The sequence below is a fragment of the Danio rerio genome, chromosome 10, assembly GCF_049306965.1.
Source record: "Danio rerio strain Tuebingen ecotype United States chromosome 10, GRCz12tu, whole genome shotgun sequence".
Lineage (NCBI taxonomy): Eukaryota > Metazoa > Chordata > Actinopteri > Cypriniformes > Danionidae > Danio > Danio rerio.
Genome location: NC_133185.1, coordinates 41,816,861 through 41,837,111, shown reverse-complemented (window position 1 = coordinate 41,837,111; position 20,251 = coordinate 41,816,861). Strand labels below are relative to the sequence as shown.

At 36.9% G+C, this 20,251-nt stretch overlaps 1 protein-coding gene across 12 annotated transcripts in view; it reads right to left on the bottom strand.

The window, feature by feature from the left end:
- Positions 1-701: 701 nt before the first annotated feature.
- si:ch211-176g13.8 overlaps positions 702-20,251 on the bottom strand; it is a 54,046-nt gene continuing 34,496 nt past the window's right edge. For 2 of the 12 annotated variants that reach the window (XM_073915078.1, XM_009305574.5), the window contains 10 exons: positions 14,337-14,453; positions 12,968-13,066; positions 11,456-11,608; positions 10,159-10,281; positions 9,678-9,761; positions 7,625-7,817; positions 6,875-7,098; positions 6,657-6,798; positions 2,724-2,785; positions 702-2,633 (listed from right to left, as the gene is read on the bottom strand). In XM_073915078.1, coding sequence (XP_073771179.1) covers positions 2,550-2,633; positions 2,724-2,785; positions 6,657-6,798; positions 6,875-7,098; positions 7,625-7,817; positions 9,678-9,761; positions 10,159-10,281; positions 11,456-11,608; positions 12,968-13,066; positions 14,337-14,453 — 1,281 coding nt within the window. In that variant the 3' untranslated portion in view covers positions 702-2,549. Of the gene's footprint in view, positions 2,634-2,723; positions 2,786-6,656; positions 6,802-6,874; positions 7,099-7,214; positions 7,399-7,624; positions 7,818-9,677; positions 9,762-10,158; positions 10,282-11,455; positions 11,676-12,967; positions 13,067-14,336; positions 14,454-20,251 lie in introns of all 12 variants that reach the window. The other 10 variants (XM_068223992.2, XM_009305572.5, XR_012386481.1 and 7 more) reach the window with 9 other exon arrangements.

Genomic DNA, 20,251 nt, shown 5'->3' with positions numbered 1-20,251 from the left:
CAAATGATTAACTAGATGTCCAGTTATTATTTGTTGTTCCTAAAACTTGGATAGACGACAAGACTTTTGTATAAGGATGAATAAATAATAAAAATAAGTTCAATTTTTACAGTAAACATTGAAGCTTGGCAAGTGTTTGCCACTAATTTACTAAACTATATAAAGGAATGGCTGTAAATTATTACCTTAATGTTATTTATGATTTTTCCTTTCCCCTTTTTCCTTCTGACTTAAGTTAACAGTAATATGTCACACTTTTCTCTTTGAACATTTGTATGTAATATTTGTTTATATCTAAAAACAATAAAAAAAATGGGCATCACGGTGGCTTAGTGGTTAGTACTGTTGCCTCACAGCAAGAAGATCGCTGGTTCGAGTCCCAGCTGGCATTTCTGTGTGAAGTTTGCATGTTCTCACCAGGTGCTCCTGTTTCCCCCACAGTCCAAACACATGCGCTATAGGTGAATTGGATTAACTTAATTGCCATAGTGTACGAGTGTGTTTGTGAATGTGAGTGTGTATAGGTTATTCCCAGTGCAGGGTTGCAGCTGGAAAGTAATCTGCTGTGTAAAACATATGCTGAATAAGTTGACGGTTCATCCTGCTGTGGTGACCCCTGATGAATAAAGAGACTAAGCCGAAGGAACATGAATCAATGAATGAACAGTAAAAAGTTAATCACAAAGAAATAATAAGTTCAATTTTTGAGCTTGATCTCTTTAAATGTGAATGTTTCTTAAACAAGCGAAATCTCACAGCACCTCTCTCATCTCTTTTACAAGTATAACGACAGAGAGAAGGAAAAAGGCCTTAAAATACTGTAATGATTATGAATGAAACCTAAAGTGCTTTAACCACCTGGAAATCTATAAAATATCTCAAACTTTAGTCAGTCGGTGTCTGTGACACTCTAGACAAGTACAATACTGACAATAAATGTAGCTAAAACTATAATAAGCATCTAAAAATGGATTAGGGTCAGAATACACAGTCATAGATGCAAAGTCAAAACTGGAACTGTCACTTTTTCCTTTACAGGGGTAGTTCACCCAAAGCTGAACAATCTGTCTTCCTTTAGATCATCCATTTACATAGTTTCAAAGCATTCTTTTGTCGAAGAGGAAAGTAGATATTTTGAAGAATGTTGAAAACCAGTACCCATTGCCAACCATAGTCACCCCTCCCTCACTATGGAAGTCAACGACTACTGGTTTCCAACATTCTTCGCAATATCTTCTTTTACATTTAACAACAACAACAAAAACAAAAATGTTTGAAATCTCAAAGAGACCTTTCACACAGAAAAAGATTGGCTGCGTCAGAAATCGCCTACTACTCGAGTAGGTACTACTTTTGAATCTGAATCTACTACACAATTGTTAGAAAAGTATGTTCTATATAGTATCAATGTGAGTTGCTTCACTACCATTCATGAATTATCTCGCGGTGCATCATGGGATAGCGTAGTGTCCATTAGAGGCGCACTTCAGAATCTCGGCAGTAGTAGTCAGGTCAGGGGTGGTCAACCCTGTTCCTGGAGAGCCACCTTCCTGCGGATTTCAGTTGCAACCCATATCAAACACACCTGCTTGTAATTATCACGTGGTGTTCAGGTCCTAATTAATTGGTTCAGGTGTGTTTGATATGGGTAGCAACTGAAATCTGCTGGAAGGTGGGTCTCCAGGAACAGGGTTGGCCACCTCTGTACTAGGAACTTCTCACATCCTGTTTTTTGAATGCTATGAATTCAGAAATACTACTCGATTTGCATACTGTTTTTAGCATAATATAAAATGATTAACACTGTCGCCTCAAAGCAAAAAGGTCGCTTGTTCGAGTCCCGGCTGGACTAGTTGTCATTTCTGTGTGGAGTGCTCTGGTTTCCCCCACAGTCCAAAGACTTGCGCTATGAGTGAATTGGGCAAACAAAAGTGTGTGTGTGTGTGTGTGAGAATGTGAGAGTGTATAGGTGTTTCCCAGTACTGTGTTGCTACTGAAAGAGCATCAGCTGCGGAATGAACCATCAACTTATCCACCATATGTTTTACGCAGCGGATGCCCTTCCAGCTGCAACCCATCACTGGGAAACATCCATACACACTCATTCACACACATACACTACGGACAATTTAGTCTACCCAATTCACCCATACTGCATGTCTTTGAACTTGTGGGGGAAACCCACGCCAACGCGGGGAGAACATGGAAAACAAACACTATGAAAGTCAATGGTTACAGGTTTTCAGCTTCATTCCAAATATCTTATTAGGACAAGTAGAAGCTGAGTAAATGATGACTAATATTCAGTTATGGGTGAACTATCTCTTTAAGGATGAGTAAATAATGACCAGGTTTTTGAGTGAACTGTCTCTTTAAAATCTCTGTCACCTCCAATCAATCCTGCATTTCCATGAACACCTTCTGCTTTATAATTGCACTCATAAACTGAAGAAAAGGGTCCACTTGAAGTCCTGTTCAGCATATCTTCATTCTAAAATGTTCAGACCTTTCGTCGTATTAAATTCACAGTGTGCATCCAGTACTGATCCTCAGACCAGTGTGATCTCCACCTCTTCTCTCTTCTGCACTTGGCCTTGCGCCTGCTGTTTGGGTGGAGGAGGAGCAGCTCGTACCTGCAGAAGATACAATTAAACATCAGCTTTGGCTCAGACCTGCCCATCATTGGTATGCTATGTTTGTAGATATAAGAGTGCAGATCTCACAGGTCTAAAAGAGCCTGAACCTCCTTCTCCTGGAGATCGGGGTGATGGAGAGTGGACGGGGTCTGTGAAGGAGATTAAAAAAATATGTTAGAATTATTATACAACACATTTCTAATTATACATAATTTCTAATAACTGATTTCTTTTCTCTTTGTCATGATGACAGCACAATATTTGACCAGATATTTTTTTAAGATACTAGTATTGAGCTTAAAGTGGCATTTAAAGGCTTAACTAGGTTAATTAGGCAAGTTAGAGTAATTAGGCAAATCATTGTATAATGATGGTTTGTTTTGTAGATAATCAGAAAAAAACATTGCTTAAGAGGGATAATAATATTGACCTTAAAATGGTTTAAAAAAATTAAAACTGCTTTAATTCTAGCCGAAATAAAACAAATAAGACTTCCTCCAGAAGAAAAAAAATATTATCAGACATACTGTGAAAAATTCCTTGCTGTTAAACATAATTTGGGAGCGGTGTTGCCAGATTGGGCGGTTTTGAATGTAAAAAAAATGGCATAGGCGTGTCACACCTGTTGCAGTGCCCTAGTTTGGACACTTGAGGGCACTTGTTTGTTTTGTAGTTTCACTTCATTTCCCATAGTCCTTTGTATCACTGATTGTGCTATGTTACAGCTGTTTCATGTTTGTTAATTTAGTCCTGTCTTTATTCACCTTATTCTCCGCCGACGAGCGGGCGCTGCCATTTGAATCTTTTTGGCTCGAGTCTTCCGGTCTCATTCAATTCCATTCATTTTTTGACGTTAAAAACAGCTCGTTACGCTGCTTGATGTTGCAATTTGATATTTTCTTATTATATTATTATACTTGGTCTATATAGTCATGCAAACATTTGTTTGTAGAGCAAGTAGTTTGATCGTTTTTTGCTGTTGATTATTCCTACTAGTCATTTCTCCCATTGGCGACTGAATCGGAAGTTCTTAGACAATCGCGAAAACAGGCGCACTTCCGCATTTTAGAATAAGGTCAATACACTCTCTTGTTCTCTGTTTTAGTTGCCTTAGGATTTTGTTAGCTCCTCACGTTTGGTATGTTTGTCTGGTCATCTTGTTTTTGTACTTTGATAATTCTTGGATTCCTGTTTAATGTTTGTTTTAGTTAGCACTCTTTAGCACTCCTACCCTGTTTTTGTATTTCCTCTTTTTTGGATTTTTGCCTGTTCTCTTGTTTGGACTAGATTTGCATCCTGCTTTAGTTCTGTTCAAGTTTGGAAACCTTTGTCTTTTGGAAACCTTAGTCTTTTTTATAATAAATTGCTGCACTTGGATTTTTGCATTTTGTGATCATTCCCCATTTCGTGACTTGGCGGGCTGACAAAATGTTGGCGGTTTTGAACGGTAACTTTTATATGCAATTTATTCAACAATACATAACTGTGTGCTTCTACTCCATTCAGTTAGTAGTGACCAGTGCATAGCACAAACCATGTGTGCCCACCCGCAAGAGGAGGTGAAGGAAAGTGGTATCAAAATCTGACTCCCGGACAAACCTGACTCCTCTTTGCGTGTATGCGCATCACGCAGCGCCTGCATTTGAAGTCACAGCAGTTTATCATAACACTTCGATCATTTTTTTTCCACAGTTGACAGCAAAACAAACATAGAAGCGCTGTCTGATTGACAAGCAGCACCTAATTATTCATTCATTCATTTTCATTTCAGCTTAGTCCCTTTATTAATATTTGGGGGCCACTGCGGAATGAACCACCAACTTATCCAGTATATGTTTTACGCAGATGCTCTTCCATCTGCAACCCATCACTGGGAAAAACCCATACAAACTCATTTACACTCATACACTACAGACAATTTAGCTTACCCAATTCACCTATAGCGCATGTCTTTGGACTCCACACAGAAATGCCTACTGACCCAGCTGGGACTCGAACCAGCGACCTTCTTGCTCTGAGGTGATTGTGCTACCCACTGTGCCACCATGACGCCCAATTTGATTACGTCTCATATTTTATCTCATTTTGTGGAATAAGTGTATATCTCATATTTGTAGTAATTTAGTTGAATGCTTTTATCATTTAAATTTGAATTTTAAATGTTTTAATGTTTCTACTTTTTTACATTTTTATTGCAGTTTTACTTTTTGTTATTAAAGTAAATGAAAATAAGAAATGTTGCTTTCGCATTTTGCTAAAATTTCAGAATTTTATTTTAAAATATTCTATTTCAGTTTTTAAAATAAGATACATTTTTAAATATAAAACATAAATATTAAGATCTGAAAAAAAAATAAGATTAAAATTGCTGTATTGGTAGCAAATCAAAATAGCGCTGTCGCCTCACAGCAAGAAGGGCACTGGTTCGAGCCGGGATGAATGAATGACTTTATCATTTTAATGATGAGTGTTTTATTGTTTTTACTATTTTACATTTTTATTTCAGTTATTTTTTTTTGCTATTGATATAAATAAAAATAAAAAATGTTGCTTTAGCGTATAGCTAACATAACTGAATTTTATTTTAAAATATTCCATTTCAGTTTTAAAATAAAAAAAGAAAAAGATGAAAAAGACTCATATTAAAATCTGAAAAAAAATGAGTAAATAAAATCAAATTTGCTGTATTGGTAGCAAATAAAAAAATTTAAATAATTTATGTAATTTGAACTGAAACAACCGATACAAAAAATCAGAATTGCTTAAATTAATAATAATAATTCTAAACTATCGGGCAGTGTGGTGGCACAGTGGGTAGTGCTGTCACCACACAGCAAGAAGGTCGCTAGTTCGAGCCTCGGCTGGGTCAGCTGGCATTTCTGTGTGGAGTTTGGGTAAGCTAAATTGTCTGTAGTGTATGTGTGTGAATGGCAGTGTATGGGTGTTTGTTTCCCAGTGATGGGTTGCAGCTGAAAGGGCATCCGCTGCGTAAAACATATGTTGGATATGTTGGCAGTTCATTCATCTGTGGTGACACCCTGATTATTAAAGGGACTGAGCCGAAAAGAAAATGAATGAATGAATTATAAACTATTAACAAACTAAATTCAATTAATAATTAAAACTAATAATAACCTAATTATTAAAACAAGCTACAATTAAAATATAATATAATATAATATAATATAATATAATATAATATAATATAATATAATATAATATAATATAATATAATATAATATAATATAATACTAATTCATCCGGGTGCTCCGGTTTCCCCCACAGTCCAAAGACATGCAGTATAGGTGAATTGTGTAGGCTAAATTGAGTGTATGTGTATCCTTAGTGTATGTGTGTGAATAAGTGTGTATGGTTTTAAAGAGACAGTTCACTCAAAAACCTGGTCATTATTTACTCATCCTTAAAGAGATAGTTCACCCATAACTGAATATTAGTCATCATTTACTCAGCTTCTACTTTTCCTAATAAGATATTTGGAATGAAGCTGAAAATCTGTAACCATTGACTTTCATAGTGTTTGTTTTCCATGTTCTCCCCGCGTTGGCGTGGGTTTCCCCCACAAGTTCAAAGACATGCAGTATGGGTGAATTGGGTAGACTAAATTGTCCGTTGTGTATGTGTGTGAATGAGTGTGTATGGATGTTTCCCAGTGATGGGTTGCAGCTGGAAGGGCATCCGCTGTGTAAAACATATGCTGAATAAGTTGGCGGTTCAATCAGCTGTGGCGACCCCAGATTAATAAAGGGACTAAGCTGAAAAGAAACTAAATGAATGAATATTAATACTAATAGTAAATGTCTACTACTTGAGACTGGATAACCTACTTACTAAATGAATAAATTTGAGATTTAATTCATTTATAACTACCTAAATGTTTTAAAACAAAACAATGTGTTTATTATTTAACATTTTTAAGACAGTAACGTCAAGTACTAAAGAGTTTGAATGTTTTAGTCATGTGTAAAATTTACATAATTATTATAAAAGTGTTTGTCTTACTGTGGCTGGAGATTCTGACTGTTTCTGAAGTTTGAAAGCCATTTAATGTGAGTGTGTTGTTCAGAGACTGCATTGAGACAGACTCCGGACTGCTACACGATGGAAACACAGCCGCAGCTTCATCCAGTACTGACAGTGACACCTGCTGGTAAGACACTGCGATTACAAAAATAGCTCAACCTCAAACACTTAGCCTGTGTAAAAGTCTGTGTATAAACCTGCACGTTCATGCTCTTGTGTGTTCGTCCTCCCTCCGCTCTGCACAGATCCTCCACTAAAACTGCAGGAAAAACGCCGACTGCTCCATTAAACTCGCCTTCCCAGAAACCATCGTCCTCCTGGTTGTGTTTGCTGAGGATGCAAATAACGGCTCCTTCAGGGAAAGACAACTCATCCTCAGTCTGAGCCTCGTAGGCATACAGAGCCCTCGCCAGATTTACCGCTGCGCAAAAAGACGGACATGTGTGTTTGTTAAAGTACTGTTCAGGATCTTTGTGGCATTATATGACACTTTAGAAAAACAGAAAAAAGAATGTGTGTTTTTATTGTTAGGCTCACGCTTAAAGGTGCAGCATGTAAGTTTGACACCCAGTGGTTGAACTAGGTATTGCACTCCTGGTTCAAAACACATTTTCACTCGGCTCCTCCAATGTTGTCTCTACGCAAGAGTAGGTTGCCAAATTGACAATACCAACAGGAGGGTGCCTGACTATCGATCCTACTCCGTGTCCTAAAGCAGCGTCTTGCAATAGAAGAAATATTTTCATACTAAAATGAGTTTTTGTTCTAACCAGCACCTGAAATTTATATTGTAAAAATGGCTTCTAATCTTGCAGCTGAACAACAGGATAAATTGACAATGATCACCTCAGGTGCACCTCATATGCTTAATTCAGTGTTAAATGCTGTAAATTTTGCAGAAAAGCATAATACGGTCACTTTAAGCATTAAATACAATGCTCTCTTACCACTGGCGTGACTGTTGGGGCTGCTCTGGGTGAGCGTCTCCACTTCTGGCTCTTGTTCTGCAGAAGTGCTGGAGGTTTGTGATTGGGAGTCAATGCTGGAGAAAGACTGGATCATCCTCAGGACAGAGCTGGAGCTTGGAAGCTGGAGGTATTTCTCCGGCACATATCCCACCTGCCCAGACCTGTTTCTAGCCTGAAAAAAAAAATAACGACACAATAAATGGCAACATAATAAACAGCATCTAGTTTAGCGGTTTTAAACTGGGAGACCCTAAAATTCAAGATTGAATTAAATAAGTAAGCTACTGTACCTAGTAAGTAATACAAATTAATAAATACTTTGGAAAGTTTAGAAAACTTGTATTTATATATATATATATATATATATATATATATATATATATATATATAGTCTATATTTCTGTAAATAATATTTCACATTTTACATATACAAACACTCAACGGCCACTTTATTAGGTACACCTTACTAGTACCGGGTTGGACCCTTTTGCCTTGAGAACTGCCTCAATCCTTCGTTGCAAAGATTCAACAAGGTACTAAAAATATTCCTCAGAGATTTTAGTTTAGATTGACATGATAGCATCACACAGTTGCTGCAGATCCATGATGCAAATCTCTCGTTCCTCCACATCCTAAAGGTGCTCTATTGGATTGAGCTCTGGTGACTGTGGAGGCCATTTGAGTACAGTGAACTCATTGTCATGCTCAAGAAACCAGTCTGAGATGATTCACTCTTTATTACATGGTGCGTTATCTGGCTGTAGGTAGCCATCAGAAAATAGGTACACTGTGGTCATAAAGGTATGGACATGGTCAGCAACAATACTCAGGCTGTGGCATTGACACGATGCTCAATTGGTGCTAATGGGCACCAATTGAAAATATCCTCCACAAAATTACACCACCACCACCAGCCTAAACCGTTGATACAAGGCAGGATGGATCCATGCTTTCATGTTGTTGATGCAAAATTCTGACCCTACCTTCCGTAAGTGGCAGCAGAAATCGAGACTCATCAGATCAGGCAACATTTTTCCAAACTTCTATTGTCTAATTTTTGTGAGTCTGTGTGAATTGTAGCCTCAGTTTCCTGTTCTTAGCTGACAGGAGTGGCACCCCAGTGTGGTCTTCTGCTGCTGTAGCCCATCCGCCTCAAGGTTGGACGTGTTGTGTGTTCAGAGATGCTCTTCTGCATTCCTCGGTTGTAACAAGTAGGTATTTGACTTACTGTTGTCTTTCTATCAGCTGGAACCAGTCTGGCCATTCTCCTCTGACATCAACAAGGCATTTGTGCCCACAGAACTGCCGCTCACTGGATAATTTTTCCTTTTCTGAAAATTCTCTGAAAACCTTAGAGATGATTGTGCGTGAAAATCCCAGTAGATCAGCAGTTTCTGAACCAGCCCATCTGGCACCAACAACCATGCCGGACCATGCCTACATGTATTGAGTTGCTGCCATGTGATTGGCTGATTAGAAATTTGCGTTAACAAGCAGTTAGACAGGTGTACCTAATAAAGTGTGTGTGTATAGACTACTACGACAAAACTTTGGGTTAGTGAGATCACAGTTGCTCACAGAAATTTCCTTCATAATTTTTTCTATTTTAATGTGTTTTAAAATGTCATTTATTTCTGTGTTTCAATGCTATATATTTTCAGCCTCCTTAATCAGTCACACAATCAATCAGAACAAAACAATGTTGAATATTTTTATCATCAAACTTGAAAAAGAAATGTTATTCCTGCCCACTTTGATCAATTTACTGTGTTCTTGCTGAATAAAACTGTTATTTTCAGTGACAAAAAGAATATTAATAAAACTTTTTAACTAAAAATATGCATTCCTTCATATTTTAAGAGAGGTTGAAGAAGCAGGGGATTTAGTGGTTTTAAACCCTTGTTAAGTGTGTGTGTGTGTGTGTGTGTGTGTGTGTGTGTGTGTGTGTGTGTGTGTGTGTGTGTGTGTGTGTGCGTGTGCGTGTGCGTGTGCGTGTGTGTGTGTGTGTGTGTGTGTGTGTGTGTGTGTGTACCTTCACCCAGTCCTCCATGTCTCCATCATCAATCAGCTCCAGTATTTCCTGTTCCTGGATGGTGAGCTCATCAGGCTGTGAAGCCTGTGGAAAAATACAGGAAAAGTCACAAACTGATGATAACAGTTAGGAAGAGGAGATTAACATGGTGATGCACAAAATTATTTTATGCTATTCAATAAAATCATAAATAATCATTACAAAGCATTGACAGTTTCTGTTTTTCAGCCAATGCATCCAGAATTTCTGTGCCAAAACCAAAAATGCTTTGTAATAATTATTTATTATTTTATTAAATAAGATTAATGAATTTGGTAAGATTTTAAAAACTTATCTCAACTTAAATTTTACTGGGTTTAAAAAAGATATGCCAATAAAAGTGTGGTGCTTTTTTCCACTCGTATTTTCCTCTGTCTTTCTCTTTTGGTTTGGTGCATCCCTAATAGACGGACAGTAGAGAATGCCAGATGAGAGCATTTACCTGATAGGAGTAGAGCACAGAGCAGGTGAGAGGGTAGTTTCTGTGAGTGCTGGACGGGCTGGAGCTGCTGTCATCCAACGTCTCAGTGTCTTCGTCATCTTCTCTGTCAAAGTCTACAGAGTGCTTTAGACATGGGTGGAAAAACAGGAGTACAGTAGAATAGTTTAAACGGCGTGCTTGAGTTGCTTAATTAGTTGCCTGGTGCGTTGACTTTTTAGATCCGCACTCATTTAAATATTTTAAATTATTTTACATTCTTGAAAAATTATTACACATTGAGCATCATTTTGTAACACATAGAAGCAGTCCTAGCATCCTGTGGTGACTGTAAATAAGCATATACAGGATTTTCCTTCACATTAAATGTGTTCTTGATGCAGTGTCTAATTTGCAGGTATTTCCAGAAGTCCCCTTGGGCTCCAATATGATATTTGTCCACTAAATCAGAGTATGACTTGAATGTACCCTCCTCATGCAAATCCTTCACTTTAGCAGTTCCTTTTAGTTGCCATTGTTTCCAAAACACAGTTTTTTCCCAGTACAAACTTCTAGGTTATTCCACAATGATGCATATGACTGTTTATAATGTGATGTCCAACACAGTTTATGGATTCTACTCATACAAATCGTGAGTGTATCGTCACTGGCTTTGATTCCCATTTAGTTCCAGAACATAATGAGAGAAAGTCAATCGGGTGGAACGGTGATGCTAACTTTTCCTCCATTTCTATCCAACCCAGCTCTGAATCTGTCTCTCCCCAGTGCTTGACTAACATGGTCATTTCAACAGAAAGGTTATATATACATCCTTACATCAGGCAATCCAAGGCCTAAACACAATAATTTTAAAAAATGTCTAATAACTGATTTGTTTTATCTTTGCCATGATGACAGTACATAATATTTGACTAGATATTTTTTAAAATGCTAGTGATCAGCTTAAAGTGACATTTAAAGGCTTAACTAGGTTAATTAGGCAGGTTAGGGTAATTAGGCAAGTCACTGTATAACAGTGGTTTATTCTACAGACAAATTAAAACAAATATTGCTTAAGGGGGCTAATAATATTCACCTTAAAATGGCTGTAAATAAATTAAAACCGCTTTTATTCTAGCTGAAATAAAACAAATAAGACTTTCTGCAGAAGAAAAAATATTATAGGAATTACTGTGAAAAATTCCCTGCTCTGTTAAACATCATTTGGGAAATATTTTTTAACAAGTATAAAAATTAACAGGATTCAAATAATTTTGACTTCATTTTTTTAATCATCATAAATAAAGAGATTCAGACTTACAGTGATTGATGCGTCATGTGTATTGAGGGTCGCCCATCTCTCGTTCTCCAGTTCCTCCATCACCTGGTTGGTGGCGCTCTTAAGCCACACGTCTACAGCTACGCCAACATCTCTGAGCAGATTCAGACGCGCCTCGGCCTTCAGTTTCACCGTCTACAGGAAGTGTGAAGACATCATCTACCAGCTTCCCCTCTTGTTGCATATCGCTCATGCATGTCAACTATTACAGCAGAAATGATGTTGATTCAAGCATTGCAACTACTTAACCAACCTTTTTATTGGAGGTCAGGTAAAATAAAATTTCAGATGTTAGTATCAGTATGTTAGTCTTAAGTATATCTATAAGCTAGTGTGCTCCAAAACAGTGACATAATTCACATTTAGAAGATACAAACATCCAAAGCTTGCAGTCTGTCATATCCACCTAAATAGATCAACATTTTTTTTACGTCATCTCATACTTCAATCAAATTTTCTGACCAATCAAATTCTCTCTAGTATCTGACATGCCCGCCCTCTTCGAGATACTTCTTAAGATGCACTCTATCTGGCTGAGATATATGATCTATACGTCTTTTCCTATTATATTTCTAAAGGAGCTGTTGACATGGAATTGGGGATGGAAGCTTAAAGGCGCCTCTCATATCAAGACTGTATATATATCGTATTCAAGCTAGGTGATTGTCTGGGCCATGCTACAGCTTGATTTTATTTCTCTGAACACATTTGAAAGTTTCCATGTCTGTGTTTTGGATCATTGTCTTGCTGAAATATCCAGCTTGGTTTCATCTTCATCATCCTGTTAATGTAGATGTTGGACTGAGGCAGCTGATATTCATTTATGATGAGGAAGGGCAGAGGGTTGCTGAAGAACTATTGAGAGATTTCAGCTGCTGTCTGGGCTTTCACTGCCTTTCCACACTTGCCTTTCTTCATGTGTTCAATACTTTTTCTCTGTGTCATTTCATTTTATTACACATAACTTTATTTATAAACGAATTAGATTTGTGTTCTTTGCATATATCTTTGGTTTTTGGATTTCTTTGGTTGTTATCAACATCCAGGAAAAAATTTAATTCAACAGCACCTTTAGAAATATGTTTTCTGAAAAATTGGTGATGTGTTCAATACTTATTTTCTCCGCTATATATGCCTCTCTTCATGTTTCATTTGAGATTACATACATTTTTTTTATGATTATTTTTTGGGGTTTTCACCTTTATTGGATAGGACAGAAGAGAGTATTGACAGTAATGCATGGGGAGCAGAGAGAGGGGAAGGATCGGCATAGGACCAAGAGGCGGGAATCGAACTCGGGTCGCCGCGAGCACCGGAGTGCATGTGCCGTCGCACCAACCACTACACCACTAGCACTGATAAGATTATGCCAAATTTTAAATAAAAATATATATATTTCAAAGTACTTTTTCAAAAACCTTTAAGTAGTTTAATGAGGAGGAACGAATTTCACACTAGATATAAAAACAAATATAGTCATATTTAATTTTTTACCTCTGATTTGCGAATGCATTCTTTTGCATCGTCCATTTTCAGTTCCAGTTCATTGTTATTCTGGTCCTGCTGATGCAACCCTTCATATTCGGACAAAGTCTAAAATATAAAACACAAAACATTAAAAACATTTTACAATGTATATACCTAATTTTATTTTATGGTGATGCTTAAATTATCATTTAGTATTTGCCAGTTTTTTTTTTCATTGAGATAAAACAGACTTTATATTCTTATAGTTCCTTACAAAAAAGTTTAATTTAATTTTCATTTAACAATACATTATTTTATATTCAAATTCAGAACAAATTAATACAGTTAGCTAAAGTGGACAAACAGACTTAAAAAAATATCTATATTATATATACACACCATAATTTATTCAATTTTTTTGTTTAGTTTTTTTCATGTTCAGACAAATGAACAGCAGAATGACACAGCAGAATGAACCGCCAACTTATCCAGCATATGTTATACACAGCGGATGCCTTCCAGCTGCACCCCATCACTGGGAAACAACCATACACTCTCATTCACACACATACACTACAGACAATTTAGCTTATTCAGTTCACCTGTAGTGCATGTCTTTGGACTGTGGGGGAAATCAAGGCACCCAGTGGAAACCCACGCCAACACGGAGAACATGCAAACTCCACACAGAAATGCCAACTGACCCAGCCGAGGCCCAAACCAGCGACCTTCTTGCTTTAAAATGTAATCTATATTATAATTACAAATTTAATTTATTGAATTTAGTTGTTCTGGTTTTTCATGTTCATACAAATATATTTAAGATTCAATTAATTTAATTTTCAATATTGTATAGAATTTAATTTGAACATATTAATAAAAAACAAAACAAAAAAATATGTTTAACTTTTATTTTGATTTAAATATTTGCCAAGAGATGTATAACAGAGCATGGACATTTTTCACACTATTTCCTATAATATTTTTTCCTGCGGAGAAAATCTTATTTCTTTCAGTTAAGGATAAATACTAGTATTTTGTAAAATAACTAGAAAAAAATATGGCAAAGACAAAATTAATGATCAGAAATTTCTTACTATTTAAAGCTGTTATGTTTAAAAATATCTCTCTGTTAAACAGCACTTGGGAAATGTTATATAAAATAAAACTAATTTCACAGAAGGGCTAATAATTTTGACTTAAACTGTATGTAATACATACAGCAGTCAACATTTTAAGTAAATCAAAACGTTTCAACAATGTTACACTAAAAACTATTGAACAAATCTCATCTTGGCACAGTTTTAATTGACTTTTTTGATTCACTTCAGACGTTGACTACTGTATATGAATACATTTTTTAATATTACAACAAACTTAGTGATGCCCGACCCACCCGCTGTGTGAGGATGATGTTTTTGTGCTCTCTGGCTACACGAGTGGCCCATTTACGTGCTTCTTTATTCAGGCTGTGCTCTTCAGCCGTGCCGCTTTCCTTCAGCAGTTCTCTGACCTAAAGAAAAAAAACAGAGAAAGACAAACCGTTTTTTCAATCTTAGTACCTTCTCAGGGAACATGTGTACACAAAAGTCACATCATCACTTGGAGGAACATCAATCTCTCAAAATCAGCTGAACAAATCACTGCTAGGCAAGACTCTTCAAATATTATGTGTGCAAATATTGGCAGAATAAATCATTAAGTGATGTAAGCCCTTGAAGAATGATCCTTCTTTACAGAGCGGCTCCTTGCTCACCACAAACCCAACATATCAAAGAAGGTCTGTTCACTCGACGGCCATATTTGCTTCGCAGATTTTTCCAGCAATCAAGACCAAGTCTTTTTTACCTCAATGGGGATGTCTACCTTTTTTAACCCTTTTGTGTCATCTAGAGTTAAACAGTTGAGTTGTATCCTTTTTAAATCCATTCAGCCAATCTCCGGGTCTGGCACTTTTAGCTTAGCATAAATGATTGAATCAGATTGTTGCAATGATATTATGCAGTACCTGAAGATAGTCTCCGGAATGAAAGTATAGTTAGCCAAATTGACCTAGAAATGAGCAACTTTTCATTTTCCGTCAGTCACAATGTAACTACAGACATGCTTTAAATAGGAAAATTATCAACAATCTTTTTAAAAATTTTTTGAGTGAGATGCTAATGGTCTAATCCGATTCAATGATCTATGCTAAGCTAATCTAAATAAAAGTGCTCCCACCAGATCCACATAATGGCTGAATGAATTCAAATATTGTCACACCCAACTGTTTAAGGGTGCAGTAGGGAATTCTCTTCAGAAACATTTTTTTGTTGTGCTGATTAAAAGTCTCTTATCATTCCAATAGTAAAGATTAAAGTAAATTATCTAAATGTACTTATATGTATTTTTATATTCTGTGTAAGGCATAAAACTAAAAAATGTTCATCCAATTAAATATTGTCGGGCTGATAATTCCCATAATTCTGATAAGTAGCCCAAAATGATGTCAACAAATGGAGATTTGTACAACTGCGCACCTCTCTACACGCACACACACCACGTGTTTATGTGCACACGAGACAATTACTGCGGTAAAACAAATGCTGAATCAAAACTTTTTAAAATCCTGAATCAATATTAGAGCTACTTTTGCACGCTGGAGGACACCATGGCTGACGTATTTCTTTCTGTTCTGTTTTAAAACTATTTTAGTCACGCAAAGCTGATGTAGAGTGTTGTGTTACAAATGGGTTATATGCACAGAAGTGTTGTTCAGCCACTGAAATCCTCTGGGGAAAGATTGATGTGACTGTTTTCAGTTTCATAAGGACCTTTTACTGCATCGATAATGTCGATTTTTATTTAGTTTAACAACAAAACATCTATAGATAGCACTATTCCGCCTAGTCTGCTTTACTGAGGTGAATTTGGTTTTTTATTCACATGGATCATTTTTGAACAATGACAACCTGTGACGTGCTCCCTTGTTACCTTGAAATAGCAGGCAATTACGGCTTAGTAATAAGTGTAATTCCTCAGCAACTTCCGGTTCAATTAGAATGGGCCAATGGGGTATATGCACACAGACTTTTAATTTTCAGTCAGCCAGCCCAAGTGCTTCTGGTAAACTTTCCATTATAAAATCGACACGTTTAAGATCTAATTTATATAAAAATCAGTGATCCTTACTTCCCAATTGATGTACGATATAAAGTGGTTCTTACACCAAACAAAAAGCACTGCATTAAATTGCATTGTTCCCTGCCATGTCTTTATAATATGAACATTTATTTTACCCCAGTATTTTCAAAATAGAGTTTCCGCGTTAGCTTGCTGCTACTGACGGAGTTTGCACTTACAGTCTTTCATCCCATTTTATGCATGAACAACAAAACGAATGCTTAAGTCTATTTAACTGACTGTTCTTTAATTACATTACAACATCGATGCTGTAAAAGAAACCTTAAAAAATTGAAAATAACCATATAAACCCTTACTGGAAGTTTATCAGTGGCTGAAAAACACTAGCTGTGCATATACTCCATTTAAAAATCAATTTCTATATGGACAAAACAAAGCGAGTGTCAACTGTTGTTGAACGCTTATCATTGTTTATCTATTTTATGTTTTTGGTGGGAATATACTCAGCAATTAGCAAGATATTGCTTTATTGTTCATTCATTCATTCGATTTCCTTCGGCTTAGTCCCATATTTATCAGGGGCTGCCACAGCAGAATGAACCGCCAACTCTTTTATTTTTCTTCGGCTTAAGCCTGATTTATACTTCTGCGTCAAACACCGGTGTATGCTACGGCGCTGACGCATAGCCCTTCGCCGTGGCCATCGCCGTCGCTGACGTGCACCTCTCAAAAAATGTAACTACACGCCGCAACGACGCGTAGCGTAAGCTCTGTGATTGGTCGGCTTGGTAGCGCTGATGAGTCTGGGCGGGACCGAGAGGCGCGCGAATGGCGCGACGCCGCGCAAGCGATTGTTTACAAGTGTGGAGTACCGTGAAGGAGCTCCGGATGGAAAGTTTTGTTTTGTGTTTACCTCATAGTTAAAGTTGCTGCACGTCCGCCGGTTCCTTCCTCAAAATGAGCGAGTTTGAGCCACTTGTACATCCCGAAAGTGTTCAGGAAATGCAAAAAAGTAGCGAAGAAACTCGACACAGAGGAACATTTACACCTCACTGCCAACTAGCGTTTCGGAGGTGTTAATGCAGACCAACAGAAACAGCGCGCAGAAGTATAAATGCACAGCTACGCGCGTTGCCTGCGCCGTGGGTTACGCCGGTCACCTGAAGCAGAAGTATAAATCAGGCTTTAGTCACTTTATTCATCAGAGGTCACCACAGAGGAATGAACAGCCAAGTTCTCCAGCATACGTTTTACACAGTGAATGCCCTTCCAGCTGCTACTCAGTACTGGGAAACATCCATACACACACTTATACACTATGGCCAATTTACTTTATTCGATTCATCTACAGCGCATATCTGATTGTGGGGGAAACCGGAGCACCCTGAGGAAACCCACGCCAACACGTTCCAAGTTCCACACAGAAATACCAACTGACCCAGTCGAGAATCGAACAAGCAACATTCTTGCTGTGAGGCGACCACTGATCCACCGTGCCACCCCTGCTTTATTATGCGTAACTCATTTATAAGACTAAAAATAGTATCCTGAAAAAAATAAATGCATGCATAAGTAGACTTTTCCAACATGATATTTATAAATCTATGAAACACTTTTTTATTTTCTCGTGTATTCTGATTTTGTTGATGAGAGGTGGGGCAGGTTGACTCCTCAATGGCCTCTTTTCACAGGCCGTCCTGCTTCCTGTCTGCACTTTTGGCTGGTCTTTCCGCCTCACCAGCGCTGAGGTTCAGCATCTCTAATGTTTTCTTTAGAAACAGGCTAATGCTTGTTTGACTTGCAAACAAAATGTGTGTTAGCGAACAAGCGGGCCACTATGCTGGTGTGGCAAGAGACGGGATGGCCTGCGGGCAACAGAGGGCGCCACTGCATATCTGAAAAACAGCTGCACACACACTGAAGCACACATACAGCCTTAAGTACAGCGCTGCTCCTCTTGGTCGAGTTGATTCATGAACAGTTTTTAGGTGACATTTAAGAGTATTTGTATAAAGGTATGTGGTGAACTTTATGTTTAATCAATGTTGCTTATGCACTATTAAATATAGCCGTTTATATATATAATAAATCACTATATTAAAATACTTAATTTTTTTGGTGTTATGGCCGATAAAGAATTATACAACATTTAGATATTAAATTATGAGGAAGTATTAGATAATATAGTAAGGTTATTAATATGTACATTTAAAAACTTAAAACTATGTAGTGAATTTTCATTTTATTCCACCGTAAATGTCAAACATGTCTGTTAAAATCAGCAAGGTAGATGACGGAAAAGAGTTTTGCACCTTTTCTGGTTAAATAATGTTGTTTATGCACTATTAAATATGCTCTTTATAAATAATGCATCAAAATAATACATTATTTGGCGTTATGGCCAATAAAAAAATAATTCAATGCAATCTCACATCAATATGTAGCTTTTTGATTTAGTGGCTAATTTGTAAGAATTTGTGTAGTTTAGGGGTACACCTGCTTTTAAAAGATTTACGTTTTCATACGATTTACATAAAATAGATAGTTTCCTTGTGAGATCAGGCTGGAATTATCAAGGAATTGTAAAATTATACAAAATTTTTTACAAAAGTTATTTGAATAAAAATGATTAAACTTTTTTACTATTATAAATGTTATAATATTTACATAATAATAAATTATCATTATTAATTATATGCACACACAAACACACAAACACACACACACACACACACTCTTTATAAATAATGCATCACTATATTAAAATAATACATAATAGTGCATATAGTATTAATAACTTTTAAACGATAAAATATTAAATATTATATATATACACACACACACACACACACACACACACACACACACACACATACTTAACAGCACACTTATTATAAATTCTATTTCATATTTATTCATTCATTCTCTTTTCGGCTTGGTCCCTTTATTAATCCAGGGTCACCACAGCGGAATGAACCGCCAACTTATCCTGCACGTTTTTATGCAGCGGATGCCCTTCCAGCCGCAACCCATCTCTTAGAAACATCCACACACACACTCATACACAACGGACAACTACCCAATTCACCTGAACCGCATGTCTTTGGACTGTGGGGGAAACCAGAGCACCCAGAGGAAACCCACGCGAACACAGGGAGAACATGCAAACTCCACATAGAAACGCCAACTGAGCCGAGGCTCGAACCAGCAACCCAGCGACCTTCTTGCTGTGAGGCGACAGCACTACCTACAGCGCCACTGCGTCCCCTCTATTTTATATATATATATATATATTTTTTTTTTTTATATAGCCCTATTAAAGACAACCAGAGGTTAACCAATGTGCTGCATAATACACATCACAACAAAAAAAATAAATGAATTATAACTAAAACAGGCCATTTTCATTGTTAAATTGCCAAATCAAAGTGGTAAGTTTTCAACCTAGATTTAAAGACAGACATAAAGCAGATCTAATACAGAGGGCCAGAGCATTCCACAAACTAGGACCAGCTACTGTGAAAACACGGTCACCCTTGCATTTCAGCCTCGACTTAGAGATGCATAATAATCTTTGGTTAGATGACCGAAGAGACCGACCAGGCTGATGTTCAGTCAACAAGTCTGACAGATAAGAAGGTGCCAGGCCATTTAGAGATTTAAAAACCAAGAGAAGCATTTTAAAAGTGACTCAATAGTGCACAGGCAACCAGTGCAAAGAGCGTAAACCTGGTGTAATGTGGTCATATTTTTTGATACCGTTTTTTGGTATTTTGAATTAATTGTAAACTGAATAACATTGTCTGACTTACCCTAAAGTGTGTTTTTAAGTAATATAGTAATATATATACATGTAACCAGTGTTGGGGGTAACGCATTACATAAGTAACGTGAGTTATGCAATAACATTACTTTTCTAAGTAACAAGTAAAATAATGCATTACTTTGAAAAAATAAGTATTAATATTTGAGTTACTTTTTTAAAAATGTAACGCAATTTACTTTTTAGTTTAATTAATACGCTTTTAAAAATAAATTGCTGAATTAAAATTAAAGTAGTCACAATAAATCACGCAGTCATGGAGAGAATGGGCTAATTTTTTTGAACACACATCGAAGAAAAGGAACAGGGGATTATTGTCTCAATGCACAGTTATTTTACTTAAGACAAATAGTACACAAGTAACA